We start from the raw sequence: 19,551 nt of genomic DNA, 5'->3' as shown, positions 1-19,551 counted from the left end.
AGTCTGTGAGGATCTATCCTGTGGATCTTTATCTCAGGGGCATTAAGTCACAAACTGAACGGTAGCCTTTTATAGAAGATGCTGAATCATTCTTCAATTGGCAGCTTTAGCCCCGTAATTGGGCCCTTGATAAAAGGTGAGGGTGTAATATTAAATTAAATGGCAGCTCGGCAAAGACATTTCTTGGAGAAGCCGGCTTAATGGGCCCAGACAGATGGGTTGAATTCGGACATATGGAGGCATGGGGAGAGAGTTCTAGGTGGAGGGAACAATTTATTTAATAAATGTTTACCGAGCACTTACTGTGAGCCAGACCCTGCCAGTGGGTGCTGGGGACACACGGATGGCCTTGGCCTCTGAGGAGGTCACAGACTACGAGGGGCCAGGTGCACAGACAAATAATTACCACTGTTGTGACCAGATGAGGGGGCCAACAGGGTGAGGCAGGGGCCTAGACAAAGGCATCCAAGGCAGCCCGCTGTTCCAAATGCTCCTGGAGAAGAGGCTTCTGACTGCCTCTTGAAGGTCAAGTAGGAATTTTTTACATGAAGATGGGGTATTGGGGTGGGAAGGAGGGTGTTCTGGGTAGAGGAGGACAGCAAATACAAAGGCGTGGGGGGAGAGAGTGTGTGACGTTTTGGAGAAGTGCCATTAATAAGGGGAGCTCAGCACAGGGAGCGAGGGAGGGGCCGAGAGATGAGGCAGGGGAGGCAAATGAGGCCAGGTCACCGGCTCATCGAGGTCCCCTTGAACCGCTCAGGAGTGAAGGCTTCATCCTCTAGCTGATGGGGAGGGTTTTAAACAGCAGAATGGTATGGTCAGAACATCAGGTGGTGTAGTCCTCTCCTGGGAGGGGTTAGTCAGGCTCACTGGGGTGGCTCTCAGCTAACGAACCCACCCGAAGTCCTTGCAGAGTCCCACTACCCTGCCTGGGGCGTGGTCTGCATCCAGGTGGGGCCTGAGGACGGCCATCCAGAACCCCATGGATGACTATGGATGAGAGACCTGTCCTACTGTTCAGGGCTGGTGGCGATGACCCATCACTTGGAATGTGACCTTGGCATCAAAGCCTTGGGCCACCAGGCTGCCCATGGGCAGCCCAGAGAGCAGGGTGCACCTTGACCCTTAGCATGCCCCTCACCCTGGACATTCTGGTGTCTCTTTTTTCAAAATAAATAGTGTGAGATGGAGCTTGGACAAGCTTTATGAAGATACCAGACGTTTCTGAAAGTGTCTGCTTTAGGATTGGATTTTTTTCAGAGCAACTGTAGAGGGAGGCAGAAGATAAGAGTTAAAATTATTTAAAACTCTATGTATTTGCCTCTTCCAATATCCATTTCCATAGAAACGTAACTGGAATAAGATGCCAGTTTCAGAGCCAAGGGCAGTCCATGACTTCCAAATCCCCCATTTGCTTCAAAAAGCACGGTCAAAGCATGAAATATGGAGGAAAGTCTGAAATACTCCTCTGTCCCAAACTGCCCTTTACTTGGTCACTGCCCAAATGGCCAGAAAACCACAGAACCCAGAGCGCAGGCGGTTCTTGAAGCAAGCTGCCTGGCAGCCGGTGTGGACAGCCTGCTGCCATTTCTGTAAGTGAACGTCACACACGTAGCTCCCGTGGGTGACCGACTGCACGTGGTTCTGCTTCTGCTGCCCCCTGTCTGGGAAGCAGATGGGGGGAGGCTCAGGGAGCAGAGGCAGCCTCAGTGGCTGCCTGGGGCTCTCCGGGGGTTCAACATTGGCGGTCTTTAGTGCCGTCCGCCATCTCCTCTCCATTTCAAAACCATTTCAGAATGGTCAAGTGGAGGCGTAGGTGGTGGCCTGGTAGAGAAGAAAGGCTTGGGAAAAAGCAAAGAACCCTTCCACCTAGATTCACAGGCTGTCTTCACACCATCAGTATGCACTGCTTTCACTTCAGGGGAAATTATCTCAAATTATTTTCCTTAAAAGCAAAAAAAAACCCCCAAAACCAAAAACAAAAACCCATATGGGTGTGTGTGTATATGCACACACATACACCATGTCAATTCTTGGTTTTCATCTTACTTGATCTAAAAGTAGCATTTGACACGCTTCATCAAAACTTCCTCCTTGAGACATTTTCTTCATCTGGTTTCCTAGACACCAGACTCATCTGATTTTCTTTCTGTCTCTATGGTTTCTCCTTCTAGGTCTCCTTTGCTGTTTCCCTTCTACCTCCAGGGTCTCCAAACATGGGAATAATTGAGGGTCTGTCTTTGGTCCCCTTCTTGTCGCCATCTAAATGCCCACCAGTGCTCTCACCCAAGGCTTTGTGTCATCTATATGTTGACCACATCCAAGTTTCCATCTCCAGCCCACACCTCTCCCTGAACCCCACACCTGTATGTCCAATACCTATTTACCATCGCCACTAGTATCGTAGGTATACAAAAAAGGAGAGTTTTTCCCTTCTTCCCAAGAATATAAATTGTATTTTAAAAACCTTTTTAACATACTTGGCAGATTTATCCACCCCTGCTACCTGTGAAATGCAGAAACAGCCAATCTTCCCATCAGACTCCGTAAAGCAGAGGAAGCACGGTGCAATGCAGGAGTACTGAGGACGGGGCCAAGTCATTGGGGTGGAGGGTGAGGGAGCCTGTCAGCCTTGCCTTGGTCTGAAGCATTCATCTCTGGAGACCCCTCCTTCCTTTTTCAAATTCCTCCCGTGCAGGGACAGCTCTCTCTCCCTTGCCCCTATCTGTGGGCAGCTCTCTCTCCTGGCTACCTCCTTTGTTACTGACCACCACATCAGAGTCCCCTGCCCTGGCTTCTCCTCTTGTTCCCATCACTGCTTAGTTATTCCTCGGGCTCCAGTCAGGACGTCTTCACTCTGACTGTACCCACTCTCTGGGTGACCACACTCATCCCCACAGCTCCCATCCTCAATGTATTAACCGCCCCTCCCCCAAATCTCTATCTACTGGACAAACTGCTCCCTTGTGCTCTAGGACCCTGCATCCAATCTTCTTTCTGCCCAGAAATGAACCCCTCACATGCCCTCCAAAACCCGCTCCTCATTCTGCACCTTACCTCGGTGATGAAGTCCGCCATCCACCACCCACCCAGAAACCCGGGCATTGCCCTTGCTGCCTCCCTGTCCTCCTTCCCCCTTAGAGTCAATCAATCACCAAGCCTTGTCACTCCTGCTTCCTTATTATCTCTCAAATCCACCCACTTCTCTCTGTTCCCACTGCAACTGCCCTGCTTTAGGTCGCCATCGGCTCCTGCCTGGATTACTGCAGAAACCATCTCTGAGCCACTGCTGGGCCTTCAGCCTCACCCCTTCATCTGTTCTCACCCTGCAGCCAGGGCAAATCTGATCATGTCACTCCCTGATTAAATGTCTTTAATTTTGAATTTTAAACTCTTCTGCTTAGCACACAAGGTCCCTAATGACCCGGGCTCTGCCTGTGTCATCATTTGTCCTTCCTGTCACCTCCCCAAAGGCACCCTCAGCTTTGGACAGCAGAACCACTTTGTATATATTTTTAAACCATTTAGGAAAAAAATGATATACTAACATCATGTTTAATGTTGAGAAGCTAGATGCTTTCCCTCTAAGATCAGAAACTAGGCAAGGTTGTTCTCTCTCACCACTCCTATTCAACATTGTACTGGGAGTGCTCGCTAATACAAAAATAAGACAAGAAAGGAAATAAAATGCATACGGATTGGAAGGAATAAACAAAACTGTCCTTTTGTCAACGACATGATTGTCTATGTAGAAAGTCCCAAAGAATCAACAAAAACCCTCCTGGAACTAGCAAGCAATTATAACAAGGTTGTAGGATCCAAAAGACTTTTGTAAAAACAAAAACAAAAACAAAAACACAACACCATTTATGTTAGCACCAAAAACAAAATAAAATACTTGGTGTAAATCTAACAAAATACATATAAAATCTATATGAGGAAATCTACAAAGCTCTGATGAAAGAAATCAAAGTAGATTGAATCACACAACAATGTAAAGCAACTATACTCCAATAAAGATGTTAAAAAAAAACAAAAACCAAAGTAGATTGAATCAAAGTAGATTCCATGTTCATGAAAAGAAAGACACAATATTGTTAAGATGTCAGTTTTCTCCAACTTGATCTACAGAATCAATGCAATCCCAATCAAAATCCCAGCAAGTTACTTTGTGGATATTAACAAACTGATTCTAAAGTTTATATGGAGACTTTTTATAAAAGACCCAGAATAGCCAACACTATATTGAAGAATAAAAGTCAGAGAACTGATATTATTCAACTTATTTGACTTCAAGGCTTACCATAAAACTATGAATCAAGACAGTGTGGGATTAGTGAAAGAACAGACAAATAGATCAGTGAAACAGAATCAAAGTCCAGAAACAGACCCACACTAATATAGTCAACTCATCTATGACAAAGACACAAACGCAATCCAGTGGGGAAAGGACAGTATTTTCAACAAATGGTGCTGGAACAACTAGACATTTACATGCATAAAAATGAATCTAGACAGTGACCTTGCACCTTTTACAAAAATTAACTCAAACGTGATCATAGACCTAAATGTAAAACACAAAGCTATAAAACTTCTGGACGATAACAGGAGAAAATCTAGGTGACCATGGGTTTGGCAATGAGTTTTTAGATCACAACACCAAAAACACGGTCCATGAAATAAAAAATTGTTAACTTGGACTACATTAAAGTAAAAAATTTCTGCTCTGCTAAAGACAATGCTAAGAGAATGAAAAGACAAGATATAGACTCAGAGAAATTATTTGCAAAATATATATATGATAAAGTTCTTGTATCCAAAATATACCAAGAGGGAATTCCCTGGCGGTCCAGTGGTTAGGACTTGGTGCTCTCACTGCCGTGGCCCTGGGTTCAATCCCTGGTTGGGGAACTAAGATCCCACAAGCTGTGTGGTGCGGCCCAAAACAACAACAACAAACAAACAAAACAGACAAAGAATTCTTAAAACTCAACAATAAGAAGACAATCTAATTAAAAAATGGGCAAAAGATCTGAACATATACCTCACCAAAGAAGAAATATGGGTGGCAAATACTGTAAGCATATGAAAGGATGTTCCATATCATATGTCATTAGGAAACTGTACATTAAAACAACAATGTGGTACTACCACACACTTATTAGAATGGCTAAAATCCAAAATACCGACACCAAATGCTGGCAAGGGTGGAGCAACAGACACTCCCATTCATTGCTGATGGGAATGCAAAATGGTACAGCCAGTTTGCAAGACAGTTTGGCAAAACTAAACATACTCGTAGAATATGATCTAGCAATCCTGATTCTAGGTATTTACCCAAATTAGTTGAAAATTTATGCCCACATAAAACCCTACACAAAAATGCTTATAGCAGCTTTATTATTAATTTATTATTAATATATTAATATATTAATTAATTATAATTAATTAATAGGAAGCAACCAAGATGTCCTTCAGTGGGCAAATAAACTGTGATGCATCCATACAATAGAATATTATTCATTGATAAGAAGAAATGAGCTATCAAGTCATGAAAAGACATGGAGGAATCTTAAATGCATATTGTTAAGTCAAAGAAGCCAGTCTAAAAAGGCTACATTGTGTATGATTCCAACTATATGATTCTGGAAAAGGCAAAGCTATGTAGACAGTAAAAGGTCAGTGGCTGCCAGGGGTTGGTAAGCATAGAGGATATTTCAGACAGTGAAACTGTTCTGTATGACACTGTAATGGTAGATACATAATTTTACGCATTTGGCAAAATCTATAGAATGTACAACACAAAGAGTGAATTCTATGTAAACTATGGATTCTAGCAAATAATAACGTGTCAGTATTGGTTCATCAATTGTAACAAACATACCACATAATGCAAGATGTTAATAATGCGGGAAACTATGGGGTGTGGGGTGGGACATATATGGGAACTCTCTATACTTTCTATTAAATTTTTCTGTAAACCTAAAACCGGTCTAAGAAATAAAGTCTATTAATTAAGCATAAAAACTCTTTTAAAATGATAAACATCATGTATTTAGAACAGTATCTAGCACATGACAAGTGCTATATAAATATTTATTATGTACAAATGAATAAATGTGGAGCCGGGATGCCTCCAGTCGGACTCCAGAATCAGAGTTTCATTCCCTGGACACTTGCACTGAGAGAATGTCTTCCATGAGTTATTCTGGAACTCTTCTGTTATTCTCAAACCCTTCATCCTGTTTATTTACTTCCAGCTGCTATCAGAACCTGTGCAATCTAAAGTGACTGTGCTTATTTGCGTGTTTACTGTCTGCCCCCCACTAGCTGGTGGGCCCCATGAGCTCAAGGTCACGCTGTTGTGCTCACCTCTGTCTCCCCAGCGAGGTGAGGTCTCCCAGCATGCAGCGGTGCTGGGCTGGGTGGTGCGGGAGAGTGATCTATGTGGCCCAGGAGGGGTGGGTGGGGCAGAAATGCACTCAGCAGGGGTGAACAGCATGCTAAGTGTCCTGACAGGGGATGCCTAGATGCTGGGGACGGGAGTGGGGAAGAGCAGACACTTAAATCTGGTGGAGCTCAGGAACACACTGGCTAATACAGGGGCCTGGAACTGAAGTTCATTTACTTGTCAGAGAAGGTTCTGGGAGTGGGGACAGCATGGGCAAAGGCTTGAAAGTGCAACACAGAGCAAGGCCTGTGACTGGAATCCTGAGGTGTTTAGAGTGTCCAGAGCGACCAAAGGCATTCGAGGTAGGTGTGGTCTGAGGGGAGGAGAGAACAGACCACAGAGATCTTTGATCACCTCTCCCCCAAGCGTAAGCTTTCTCTCTCACTGGGGGTTCTGGAGCAAACAGCCCCTCGAGGAGAAGTTAGGACCCCTTAGCCCCTGGGCACACTGTTCAACCGTCATGCTGAGTCTGACAGAGGAGGGTCTGAGGGAAATCAACTGACAGTTTAGCGATGTTTGGTGGAAAAATGACAATAAACCGACAGGGCTGTGGGTCGACAAATCAAAGGTTCTGCTACCATGGCAACAGAATGACAGGGCAACCCTAAAATTAGAGGAGAAATGAGGATCAGGCCAGGAAAGGTTCAGAGAGAAATCTCCGCAGATACTTGGAGGGAAACACAGAGACAAGGTGTGGGGAACTCGAGCCAGGGATGTGGCTCTCCTCCAGCCACCCCATTTCAAAAGTCTGGATGCCGCGGGCAGGACCCCCTTCCTTCCCAGACTCAGTTTCCTCATCTACACAGAGAAGCACTTCCGTGGCATCTGGCTGCTCCTCAGTTTGAGAACTATTCCCTGGAAGGTCTGGAATGGGCTTGGGTTGTACACGCGGAGCCATGGAGAGCAGCAGTACTTACTACAGAGAGCAAGGAAGAAAGGTAAGGTGGGTGGTAGCAAACTGTCCCTCATACTTATGGTCTGCACAAGGTCTACCTCCTGTAAACGGTCCAGGGGGACAGGCTTCCTGGATTTATTTTCAGAATCGGCTGACTCTAGCCCTGCAGCCTCTCCCACCACAGCCAGATCCCAGGGGATCCTGTGCATGCTCCTCCCCGATCTTAACCTTGAGCGGAGGTGACAGTGCCCTGCCTCGCCGGCTGCCATTGGGCTCAGCATCAACCCAGCGGGGTCTGCTCTCTGCCCCTCCGCCCCAGCTCCAGGTCCTCCCATGGGCTACGCCTGACTCACCTTTTCTCCTTCCCTGATATCCTGGGCGCTCAGTCTGCCTGTTACCTATTTTTAGGCTTCGTCTGCAAAATGTGAAAACACTTCTTTGCCCAACCCACTTCACAGACCAGTGACCAAGGGTCTGTGAATACACCTGAAAACTACGAAGTGCTGTCGTGTATTGAAAGGCAGGGTGGGGGAGTGGGTGAGACAATAGTTGGTGGTGTTGCCACTAACCTGCTAGGTGACCTTGGGTGCCTTATATAATCTCTCTGGGTTTCTGTTTCCTCATCATTAACATGGAGTTCAGGATAGCACCTATTCCACGGAGTTATTGCGAGGATTCAGTGAATTAACACACACATCTAGCTACCAGCATCACCACTGCTATTACTGTTATTAGCATTATTGCTTGTGATTATCATCACCCCAGGCTCTCCCTAGCCAGGGGGCCGGTTAGCCAATAACAACCCTTCCTCCTGTTGATAGCCTGTCTGGATTTCCAAATCCTGGTGGTGGGTGGTGAATTCCCCTGGGATGGAGTTGGGGGCAGGTCTGCTCCTTCGTCAACTGTGCAGATGAGTGATGACCAGATGTCACCTCCCCTCTAGCCACAGTCCGTCTGCATGAGTGACCTCAGCTGAGCTCCTGCCCCCTTGGCCCATGGGCACAGCCAGCGCAGGTCTGTCCTCTGCCAGGTCTGATTGTGCCTGTCTGGAGTCCCGCTTCCTCCCAGGATGGACACGTAAGGCAGTGAGATGGAGGCGCACAGCCTTAAATCCTTCCCCTAAATCTGCGCTGTCAGGAAACAGCGTTCTCTGCCACTTCTCCGACTGCATAGCTTCTTACCGGGCTGAGCGAACCCTCTGCCTGTCTCGAGACAAACGAGGCCTGGCATCTTATTTGCTAGAAAACCCTTCTTGTCCAGAAGGATAAAAACCTCTGTCCTCAACGCATAAAATGACTGTTTCCAGGTTAGTTTTATTGATAAAATTCACACTAAATCCCACAAAAAGATTTCCCTAATAGTGCAGTGAGAGAACTGGAGAAAACTCCAGTTTTCTCAATAGAATCTGCAACCGTGTAGGGAAATCGTACTGTACAGCCACTGCTGTTCAGCTGGCTCTTTCCGACAAAGGCATGTTTAACACTTCTGGGAGAAAGTCGACAAAACTACAACTTCCCTAATCTTGAACTTCTCTAACTGGAGCATCCTAGGAAGACCAGTGTGAGTTAAGAGCAAGGCCCAACGCAAGACTACTAAAATATATATTTAACGGTACTTTTATGTAAGGTTCTTCTTTTTGGCAACACATCACTTTGAAGATCCTCGAGTAACTAGAAGGAGCTATCAGAGTGTTTATTCCCTCCTAGCACTCCTTAGGGAGCTCACTTTAAAGGAGAGATTAAAAATGCAATGTAATTTCTAGGCTGATGGATCATGTAAACGGGGGCTTCTACAATGTGTAGAGAATATACTGGTTTAAACGACCCAACATTTCCCCTTAATTCTGCATATATTAATACACCTAGACAAACTCTTTCACCATTTTTTTCCAGGAGTGAAGACCTTATATTTGGCCCTCCTGAAATAATATATGTCTCAAATGGAAGGAAACGGAAATAATGAGACATTCCTGATAGGGAATGTGGACCCCCGTGGACCTATGATGATTTCCCCGTAACCACCTCGATTTCTTCTCAAGAAGCGCACCTGGGGCAGTAAAGGAGATGTGCTGCCTTGCTGTCCCCTGGGGGGCTGGGAGCAGCATAGGCCTCCCTCCCGCTGGTGCCAGGTGCTTACCTCCATGCTGTACCTCTCCACCGTCCTTCTCAGGGGGTCCACAGCCTGCCAGCAAATGAGGATGCACAGGTCAATCAGCAGCATGCCCCCAACGATCACGAGCAGTTTCTGGTCCTTGATGATCTGCAGAGAGGGCAGGGGCAGAAGGGACGTGAGAGAGCTTCCCAAACAGCAGCCGAGGGGCCAGGTCAGGTGGGTGACTGAATGGCATCACCCCCAGTTTGAAAATTTCCTCAGACTCCCCATCGCCCACAGGATAAATCCAGCCAAGCTCCTTTGCTTGGCATTCAAGGCCTTTCATGAGCTTGGCTTGTCCATGCCCCAAACACACACATATACTTAGTCAAATCTGAGGACTCCCAGGTTCTGGCCCTGCTGTGATTTTCACCCCAGGCCTTTGTGGGTGCTGGCTCTTTTGTCTGGAACACTCTCTTCTTTCTATGTGGCAAATAATCCTTAGAGACCCAGATTCATTTCGCCTCCTCCACGAAGCCTCCTTAACTCCCAAAGCAGAACTAACTACTCCCATAGCACTCTGTTCCCATACTTAATCATACTTAATCCATTCAATACTTATAATTATGAATAGTAATAGTAGTAACTACAAGAAGGAGAATAAATACAAATGCTAACATTTAGTGAACACTTACACTGTGCCTACCTCTAGGTTGATTGTTTTACATACAGCATCTCATACAAAGGCAGATACTATTATTATTCCCAATTTTCAGATGAAGAAACTGAGGCTAGTGCTGGCGGCCAAGTAACTTGCTCAGTGGAATATAGATACTAAGAGGTGAAGCCTAGATTGGAACCAAGCTCCTCCTCTCTCCAGAGTGCACACCCTCAAACATTTACAGCACCTACCATGCTCTACAGTGACCAGATGCTATATTAAGTTGTATACACATCTGCCCTCCTCAGTGAACTGGAGAACCCCTGACAACAGGGAAGCCTGTTTTATTTATTTGTTTGCCCTCAGCACCTAGCAGGGCCTGGCATGCAGTCGATACTTAGAAGTTTGCCTGGTTGAATTGAGATGAAGGAATATATAAAGAAGAAATATAATTCCCATCCCACTTTGCAGCTTGGGGTATCTTTATTACACTGTGAAGTTCCCACCCCACTTTATGTCCGTTTGATGGGCATTGGCCTGGGGACAAATGCTGTCAGGGGCAAAGCTAACCTGTATTTCACTCACTGCACGTTTATGTGTCCTCACCCCCCGCCCCAATGCCAAACAAAAGCTAATGTGATGAAGTAGTTCTAGAAAAGACTATAGAAAAATAAACAAAACTGAAGCAGAAGCTTAAGAAATATCTCCAGGTCTGGCTTTTAATGATTAAAGCCATCCTTAAAGGAGAAACAGACACTCAAGAGACTTCTCTGTGGCCAAACTGTGAAAAGAACAAGAAAGTACTGCTGAGGTACTGCCAAAGAGATCAAATCCACTAAGACCACTTTACCTGGGGGTGGGGCACTGGCAAAGCCCCCTCTGAGATTTTTCAGAAGCATTCAGTGCACCGCTGATAGCTTGCAGAAACCTGGTTTAACCCTTGCCCTCAGGGGAACCAGGCAGCTCCCTGTTAGCCTTGAGAAACTGTGCCAAAAGGAAGAAATGCCTGAGGAGCTTAGGACTTGGAGGACAGGCTGGAAGGGGCCTCCCTGCTTGATGCTCACCCAGGGCTGTTTGAGCCCCAGGCATTTGCACACACTGTACCTGACCCCTGGAAGTTCTTTTCCCCACCTTTGTGCTGGTGCCCTCCTACCCTGATTTCAAGATTGAGCCTGAGCAGCTGCTCCTCTGTGAATCCGGGCGTGCCCTGCATGGGGCCCATGCTGCAACTGTGTTCCTATCAGAACCGAGGCAGTGACCATCCAGTCTCCCCTCTGTGCCCTGGTGCCTTGTGCAGGGGCTGGCTCTCAAACTTTCTTGAGGAACGTGTGGAGAATGAATGAGCTCTCAGGAAAAGGCCAGGGGAAAGTGGTGCTGTTGAGCAAGTTCAAGGTCACTGTCTCCTGCCTAGGGCTCAGGTTCTACTTCCTATAAGGCACCACCTGCCGCAGGTTCCTATCCTTTCCCAGGCATTTGTAGGTGCTGGTTCTTTCGTCTGAAACACCCTGTTCTTTCTGTGAGAGGCTCTGTGTGGCTGGGTGTGCATGGGGTCGGTTGGGGGTGGCTGGAAACAGGGCTAGCTGGAGGGAGAGAGCCTGCACGACATGTGATGGAGCCTCATGTGGGACCACTGGAGGTTTAAGCATCTTTAAGCATCAGCGTGATGGGGAGGTCTGCAGCATTAAGGGGTGAACCTGAGGCGGGATCCTGCAGTAGGAGGCCAGTTAGGAGCTGGGGCCATTGTCCTGATGAGGAAGGAGGAGGCCTGATCCAGAGCAGTGACTACCAGACGGACAGGAGGATGCAGATGCCACAAACACCGGGCAGGCAGAGTTGCGGGCCTCAGCCTCTCAGTCCTCTCCCCCTCCCCAAACTTCCCCAACCAGCAAGTGCCAGCACCTCCAGGTCCCTCCCTCTCTGCCAAGTCTTTCCCATGAGACATAAGGGGTACTACTCTCCCCACAGTCTAACTCCAAGGAGGCAGTGAACTTGAACTTGCTCAGCAGTACCACTTTCTCCTGGCCTCCTCCTGAGAGCTCATGCATACAGGAGTATGGACCACCTTACACTCCAGCACACCACACCTCAGGTCTGTTGGGACTGCACAGTCTACACTGGACAAGAAGTAGTACATTGAAGGGCAGGGCTGAGAAACATGGGTTGGGGCCACCCTCAGTGAGCCCCTACAGGGGAGAGACCTCCCTTCTGAGTGGATGCCGCACCTCTCCTGCTGCTGCCTGAGTGGGGAAGGCACGCATGCGGCACAGAAGATGAGCATCAGAATTTCTCTCTGGTAAATATGAGAGTCAAGTCCTCCCAATTTTAAGGCTCAAGTATGAAGTGTGAGGTAGCAGAGTGGCAGTGGAAAGACAGGACCTGGGATTATGTGGACCTGGACTGGAGTCCTGGCTCCATCCCTTGTGACCTGGGTGTGACCCTAACAAATCACTTCCTCTCTCATTCTGCATTTCTGATTTGTAAAATGGCAAGGAGTGGGGAGGCTCATGTAATATCCCTAAGCATGGTGCAAAAAAAGAACACAGTTGTGGATCTAGAAGACCTCACTCTAATCCCAGCTCTTGTGAAATGTCATCTTGATCAAGCTGTATGACTCTGTTAGGCTTATTTCCTCCTCTAAAAGTGAGGCCAGTGAGCTCTAAGCTGCAGAGTTGGTATAAGAGTGAAATGAGATGATGTATGGAAAGCACCTAGCACAACATCTGGCTCAGAGAAGATGCTCAACAAATGGGCTCTGTGGCTACCATTACTTGGATTTTGAGAATGCATGGTTCTGTGTTTATGTGGAGGACAGTGACATCTAGGGGCAAAGTGTGATACTGCACCTCAGCTCCGCTAGACTCAGGGCTAATCATCGCACAGATGGACCCAAGGTGGGAAGATCCTGAGAGTAACAGGAGAGGACATGTCTAATTTCCTTTTGGTACCGTTTCCAAAGCCTGGCACTTGACCATTGTTTGTGACTAAATGGATTTAGTCTAAGTAGTTATGGATCACATTTGATTTATTAATCACAGGAACATTTATTGAGTGCCTACTCTGAATCAGGTTCTTTTCTAGGCACTAGGGCTGCAGCAGTGAGCAAAACATAAATATCCTACATTCATAGAGCATGCATGATAGGGGGAGACTAATAATGAATAATTATACAAATACCCCATACGTACACACAATACAATGCTAAAGAGAGGTGACAAAATAATCTTCTAAAAAAAGATCTAAAAATTTAAATTTAAAAAATAGCACTGACCTAACCATACAAAGTCTGAGCACCATAGAATACTAGAATTAGGCAAGGCCATGTCTCTAGTCTCACCTCAGCTTCCCTGACTTCCTTTCTTATTTTGCAGCTTTCTCTTCAAAAGCTGCACAAACTTTCCTTGGTTATGTCAGTGCACACTGATGCCATGAAACTCAGTTCTCTCTCTGAGGCTAGGAGGTTACTTGTGCTCTATTCTCACTGAGTGAGAGATGAGAGTGAAGGCACCCAGGAACGATTAAGCACCCAGTTCTGGCAAGAGATCTGAGTTTGAATCTTACTAACTAGCTGGAAGACCTTGGTAAGTTTCCTAACCCATCTGAGCCAGTTTCCTCATCTACACGATGGGGGACGATGACCACACAAACCACTAGATTACCAGAGCCTGGCTTACAATTACTGTTCAACAGATGTTAGCTATTGCTATTAAACATCACTTCCCATGGTTGTTTAGAGCAGAGACCAGCAAACTACGAATTTGGCTCACTGTTTGTCTTTGTAAATAAAGTTTTATTGGAACACAGTCATATCTATTTGTTTATGTGTTTGCTTTTGGCTACTTTCGTTCTACAGTAGCAGAGTTGAGTGGTTGTGACAGAGACTGTATGGCCTGCAAAGCCTAACATACTTACTATCTGACTCTTACAGGAAAAGTTGGCTAACAACTTCTTTTGGGAAAATGGCATTTCTTTATTTCTTCAAAAAACTTCAGATATTTTGACTGATTCAGACTGGGCTTCTACTAGGACCAGCTTATTGCCTACTTCCAGGGACACCATTCCAGAGGGAATACAGTGTGAATGGTGCCCCCTGGAGTTGTACAACCAGCGGCCCTGCCTTCCTGCCATCACTCAGATGACGGACACTCTCTTGGCATTTTCCTGAAGCTGAGCCTGGATGAAGGTCTGAGAGGATGGCCCTATGTTATTATTTGCAACCGTATCAAGTCATATATGTAGTGAAGTTTCTTTGTCCTCAAAAAACATCTGCCCCCAAAACAGATCTCGTCTCTGAGTTACCGCTCTAGTCTCAATGTTCCAATTTGGTCCTAGTAAGAGGCAGAATAAAGACTGTGGTAGTGGGCTTCCCTAGTGGCACAGTGGTTAAGAATCCGCCTGCCAATGCAGGAGACACAGGTTCAAGGCCTGGTCCGGGAAGGTCCCACACGCCTCAGAGCAACTAAGCCCCTGAGCCACAACTGCTGAGCTGCGCTCTAGAGCCACAATTACTGAAGCCCGTGAGCCTAGAGCCCGTGCTCTGCAACAAGAGAAGTCACTGCAATAGAAGCCCGCACACCGCAACTAGAGAAATCCTGAGTGCAGCAACAAAGACCCAACACAGCGAAAAATAAATAAATTAAAAAAAAAAAAAAAGACTGTGGTAGTGAGGCTTCTCAATTCAAGATTTTACGATTGATACTATAAAAATACTGAATTTAGAAGCATTAAGTCACCACATGTCAATACTTCCTTTAATAGGCTTCTTTTTATTTAATGTCTTTCAAAATGTAGCCATATGGGGTGAAGTTTGTGTATGTGTGTTTGGGGAGGGTGTGACATGGTGGGTGGGGGAGGATGAAGTGGGAGACAGGGAAGGAAGAAAAGGGTAAAAAGACTGAAAAAGAAGTGTGAGATGCATTTTCAGATTTAGGTAAATCTTGTATATGTGTCAGTAAAAAAAAGATTAAGGGCTTCCCTGGTGGCAGAGTGGCTAAGAATCCGCCTGCCAGTGCAGGGGACACGGGTTTGAGCCCTGGTCTGGGAAGATCCCACATGCCGCGGAGCAACTAAGCCCGTGTGCCACAACTACTGAAGCCGGCGCGCCTAGAGCCCGTGCTCCACAACAAGAGAAGTCACCGCAATGAGAAGCCCGCACACCGCAAGGAAGAGTGGCCCCCATTCACCGCAACTAGAGAAAACCGTGCACAGTAACAAAGACCCAATGCAGCCAAAAGTAAATAAGTAAAATAAATAAATTTTTAAAAGTGCATAAGAAAAAACATTAAAAATAAATTGAGGCTCACTTTAAAAAAAGTTTAAACTTAAAAAAAACCAATAAAACAAAACAATGACAATAAAAACCAACCTTGGCTATGTAAAATGCTGGAGTCATGGAGAATTCAATCCCAGCTTTGACCTGCGACTGCCACAACCCTTTAAAAACAATCTGGTTCCCAACTTGAGTTTTTGATCTGTGAAAGGTATAAATTTCTCTTCTATACCCTTAACCTCCTCTAATTTGGCTGATAAATGATACTCAGCTGTAGCGCCACAAGGCTTTTCCTGGAATAACTGTAAAGCCTAGAGCAAAAACTGTCTCACACTGGAAAGTTGTATTCATCTGGCCTAAATCATTTTCACAACAGACTAAACTGGTGACCAAATCTTGTATTCAAAGCCTTTGGCAGTTTCTCAGACAGGCCCCTCCCTGGACTCCTGGGCCCACCACCTGCCTGGGCTCTCACTTTGCCCAGACCCCCGGGGTGGGGAGAGTCCCCTTGTCCCCTTGTCCCAGGCAGCCCAGCAGCTGTGGCCACATCACAGCCCCAACTCCCGTGGCGCTTTCAGACAACTGAACTCCTGAAGTCTTCCCTGGCATGTTTTGTCAATTGTTGCCAGACAATCTGAGTGTTCTTGCTTAGTGATCACATGAGTAATAGAAAATAAAGGCCAGTTCTCCATTGCCAATAATAATATGCATGAATTACATATTGACACAAAGAAACTAACACTGCGATTCTTCAAAACCAGGATGGACTTGTCATAAATGGCAGAGCCACAGAGCAGGAGGGGCCCAAGAAGTCACGTGGTGCCTGTCAAACTTTGGCTTGCATCAGCTTTGCCAGGAGGGCTGGTGGAAACACACGTTCCCGGGCTCCAGGAACCTGATTCTTAGGGCTGGGGGTGCTAAGAGAATTTCTAACAAGCTCCCAGGTGATGCCAACAATGCTGCTGGTAGCCCTTGCACTCGGAGTCGCCCTGATCTAGAGCAGAGGTTTTCCACGCTGGCTGTGTATTAGTATCACCTGGGGAGGTCTAGCAACTCCTAATGCTCAGCTCCAGCCCGGGAGGTGTGGGCTGGGCTGGGTTACTTCTTGTAGTTTTCAAAAGCTCCCATTTGATTGTAATGTGCAGCCAGGTCTGAGAAGGACCAGGTGGCCAGGCTCCTCATCTTACAGACAGAAGGGAGTTGTCACAAATGCTCCTGAGGCCCAGTGAGAGGAAGGCCTTCCAGGTGAGCACAGGCAATGGGTGGCAGAGCCGAGCTCTTTCCTCCCTCTAAACGCAGCCCATAGTTGTCCTAAGGTGGTCCGGTGTGGGGCAGGGGGTGGAGAAGGGAGGACACCCCCCCCCCCATCTGGAGAGCAGCTCCCTGGCAGTAAAGGGGCAGGCAGTGAGGCTGACGAGTGAGAGGTGCCATTGGGCACCAGGCAGAATCACAGCTCAGGAGACAATGCCATTTCAATACTTCCCCATTTTACAGAGAAGGAAACAGAGGCCCTGAAAGATGAAGAGGTTTGCTGAAAGACCCATGGCAGGTCAGCAGTGAAGCAGGGAGTAGAAGCCTGCTCTCCTGCTGTGTCTGCTGGCCCTACCACCTCGGGCTCACTTGCTGTCTGCCACAGGTGTGACGGCTTATGACCCAGGTAATCGGATGGCAAATGCAAGTTTGGGATGAAGAACTGGAACAATAGGCACCACGTTCCAGAGTGGGATGAGATCACAGTGAAGGATTTTCAGAGGAGATGTCTGTAAATGGGTTATACACACATCAGGGGTTTAAAAAGTGTGTGTGTGTGGGTGGGTAGAGTTGAATCAAGAAGAGGATTTTTGGAAAGATGAGTCATGATGCTATCTCACCTCATCCCCAGGTGAGACGATGGGGGGTATGCTTCCTCCTTGACCTCAAATCAAGAGGGAGGCTTAAGGAGAGCACTCAGATGGTTTGATTGCTAGGGCTCACTGCAGCCTGGGGGACCTGGTGAGCTGATGCCTCACTCCTGCCCGAGAAACCCATGGGAGGATGACAGGCCAGTTGCTCCATGGATGGAGCGGAAGAGGGGAAGTGGCTACAGTGGGATCAGCCACAATACTTGAGTTTGTAGGAGCGAAGGATGTGTGAGTGCTTCCTGAGCACCAGGTGTGGGCCCTGAGCCAGGTAGAGCTGTGTGGCCTGCCCAAGGCAAGCTGGAGGGGCGGGCCCAGGAGTGGGGGACTGCCATATGTCTGTGGAAGGAGCCACAAATGGCCAACGGGGGGCGTATTTCACCCATGTCAGGGGCACTGCAGAAGAGTAAATCCCAGTAATGGGGGCTTTGAAAATTCCACAAAAGGACTCCATGAGAGCCTAAAGGGTGTGCTTAACCAATGCCAGGCCCAGCAAGATGGATGCAGCTCCTGGCAAGTGAGGTCTTTCCTGCCCCTTCCACCACTCGAAGCCCCAACTCTGGAGGGTTCAGAAACCTTGGGAATGGGATGGGGAAAAAACTCAGTCTGACAAAAGAGAGAAGCAGCCCATCCGCACCCCTTCTCCCAGGGCAGGTGACTGGCTGCTTCAGGCCAAGCTGGGGAAGGAAGAGGCGATGCCTTTGAAGGCAGTTTGAGGTTTTGAATATTATGATGGACTCCACATATTAGCTGTTGACCAGAGGACCTTCAGAGTCATGAGACTTGCCCGAATTTTTATCTAGGAGCAAGGGAAGAAGAGTGCCAGCCATCGGGAGAGTTAAAAAGGACAGTGCGGGGAAAGTTTCTCTATGACTACATCCTAAGAGTCAAGCTTAATCAACATGATGGTTACAGCCAACCACAGAGGTGGCAACTGCTTTCCTCCCACACGAAGGAAGGGCTCCTGTCCTCTAAGGGCCTCTTTGAAAATGGAAGCATTAAATCAGGCCCCTGCCCTGTTTCACTCTTCTCTTTCTAGGGCTCCCCACTGCCCACAAGTTAAAGTTCAGGTTCCTTACCGTGGCTCCTGCCTTCCCCTGTGGCTGCCTCTTGTACCCTTTCCCCATGAACCCCTCAGCCACGTGAACACACCCCTCCCCTCCCCAGGCCTCCGTGCACACAGTTCCCTCTGGGAGGGGGAAAACTGCCCAGCCTCTGCTTCCCACTCACCCTCCAGGTTTTAGCATAGGTGTCACTTCCTACACCAAGCCCTCCCTGGGTGCTATACCCCAGTATCCCCCATATGCACCCAACCAGCCCTTATCACCTTGCATCGTAAACACTTTGTTAGCTGTCTGATGTCCCCAGGAGGCTGAAGGTGTTGGGGGCTGGGGTGGGGAGTGGCAGAGGGTTGTGTTTAGCTTGAATCCCCAGCAAATAGCCCAGTGCCTGGCATACAGTAGGTGCCTCATAAATCTTTTAAAAATAAATACTAAATGAACACTGCAAACACCCTGCAACAGAAGGAGGCATTACCTTCTTCTTCATTTTCACATTTTTGAAGATGGCGTGGACCCTCCATGTCTTTGCGAACATTGCCCCAAAGGCGGTCGTGTAGCCCACGGTGAGAATCCAGGTCCTGACCTAGAGGCCATGAGAAAACAGAGGCATTAACATCTCCCGTGGGAACGGACTTCATCATTTAGGAGAGTGTCCCAACAATGGGACTCTAGATGGGGACAGATGCTCTACTTTACATACTGTAGAGTTTTACTAGCATCAACAGTCCTTCAATCACATTTCAATCTGATAGACGCTTAGTTCTATTGGCCACTCGCCAGACCAGGGCCCTGGGCGCAGAGGCATATGAGATTCAAATCCTGCCTTTCATGGGCCCATAGCCCAGAGGGAGCCAGTCACAGAGAGAGGCACAGAGGGCCCCCAGGACCACTGAGGGGCCACTAAGGGGTTTCAGACCAGCCCTCTGGTCTTCCCTCCCTCCTTTCCTTCTCTGACAGCCTTCTATGTGGGGAGACAGGTCTGCAGAGGTGATCCTAATTGCTGATTTCTCTGCCTCCTCACCCAAGTCTCTAGGAGACGAGGCAGCCCCAGGAACCTCTTCCACAGGACTCCCAGCTCCTGGGTTGTGGGCAGCGGGGAGGGGAGAGCACTGAGCTGCAGGGGCTGAGACTGGGCAGGACAACAGGCCTGCATGGCCCTTCTCCAGCGCTAGTGACCCCGCCACTCTGGTAAAGCAGGGCAGAACTCAGCCAGAACTGGCCCCGGGGA

At 47.6% G+C, this 19,551-nt stretch overlaps 1 protein-coding gene across 1 annotated transcript in view; it reads right to left on the bottom strand.

The window, feature by feature from the left end:
- GABBR2 (gamma-aminobutyric acid type B receptor subunit 2) overlaps positions 1–19,551 on the bottom strand; it is a 361,415-nt gene that overhangs the window by 42,696 nt on the left and 299,168 nt on the right. Inside the window, exons 12-13 of the mRNA XM_068551919.1 lie at positions 18,799–18,906; positions 9,483–9,605 (exon numbers count right to left, since the gene is read on the bottom strand). Of these exons, the coding sequence (XP_068408020.1) occupies positions 9,483–9,605; positions 18,799–18,906 (231 nt within the window). The remainder of the gene's footprint in view (positions 1–9,482; positions 9,606–18,798; positions 18,907–19,551) is intronic.

This window comes from Eschrichtius robustus, chromosome 10 (genome assembly GCF_028021215.1).
Source record: "Eschrichtius robustus isolate mEscRob2 chromosome 10, mEscRob2.pri, whole genome shotgun sequence".
NCBI classification, from domain to species: domain Eukaryota; kingdom Metazoa; phylum Chordata; class Mammalia; order Artiodactyla; family Eschrichtiidae; genus Eschrichtius; species Eschrichtius robustus.
This window is presented reverse-complemented; position numbering and strand designations above follow the sequence as displayed.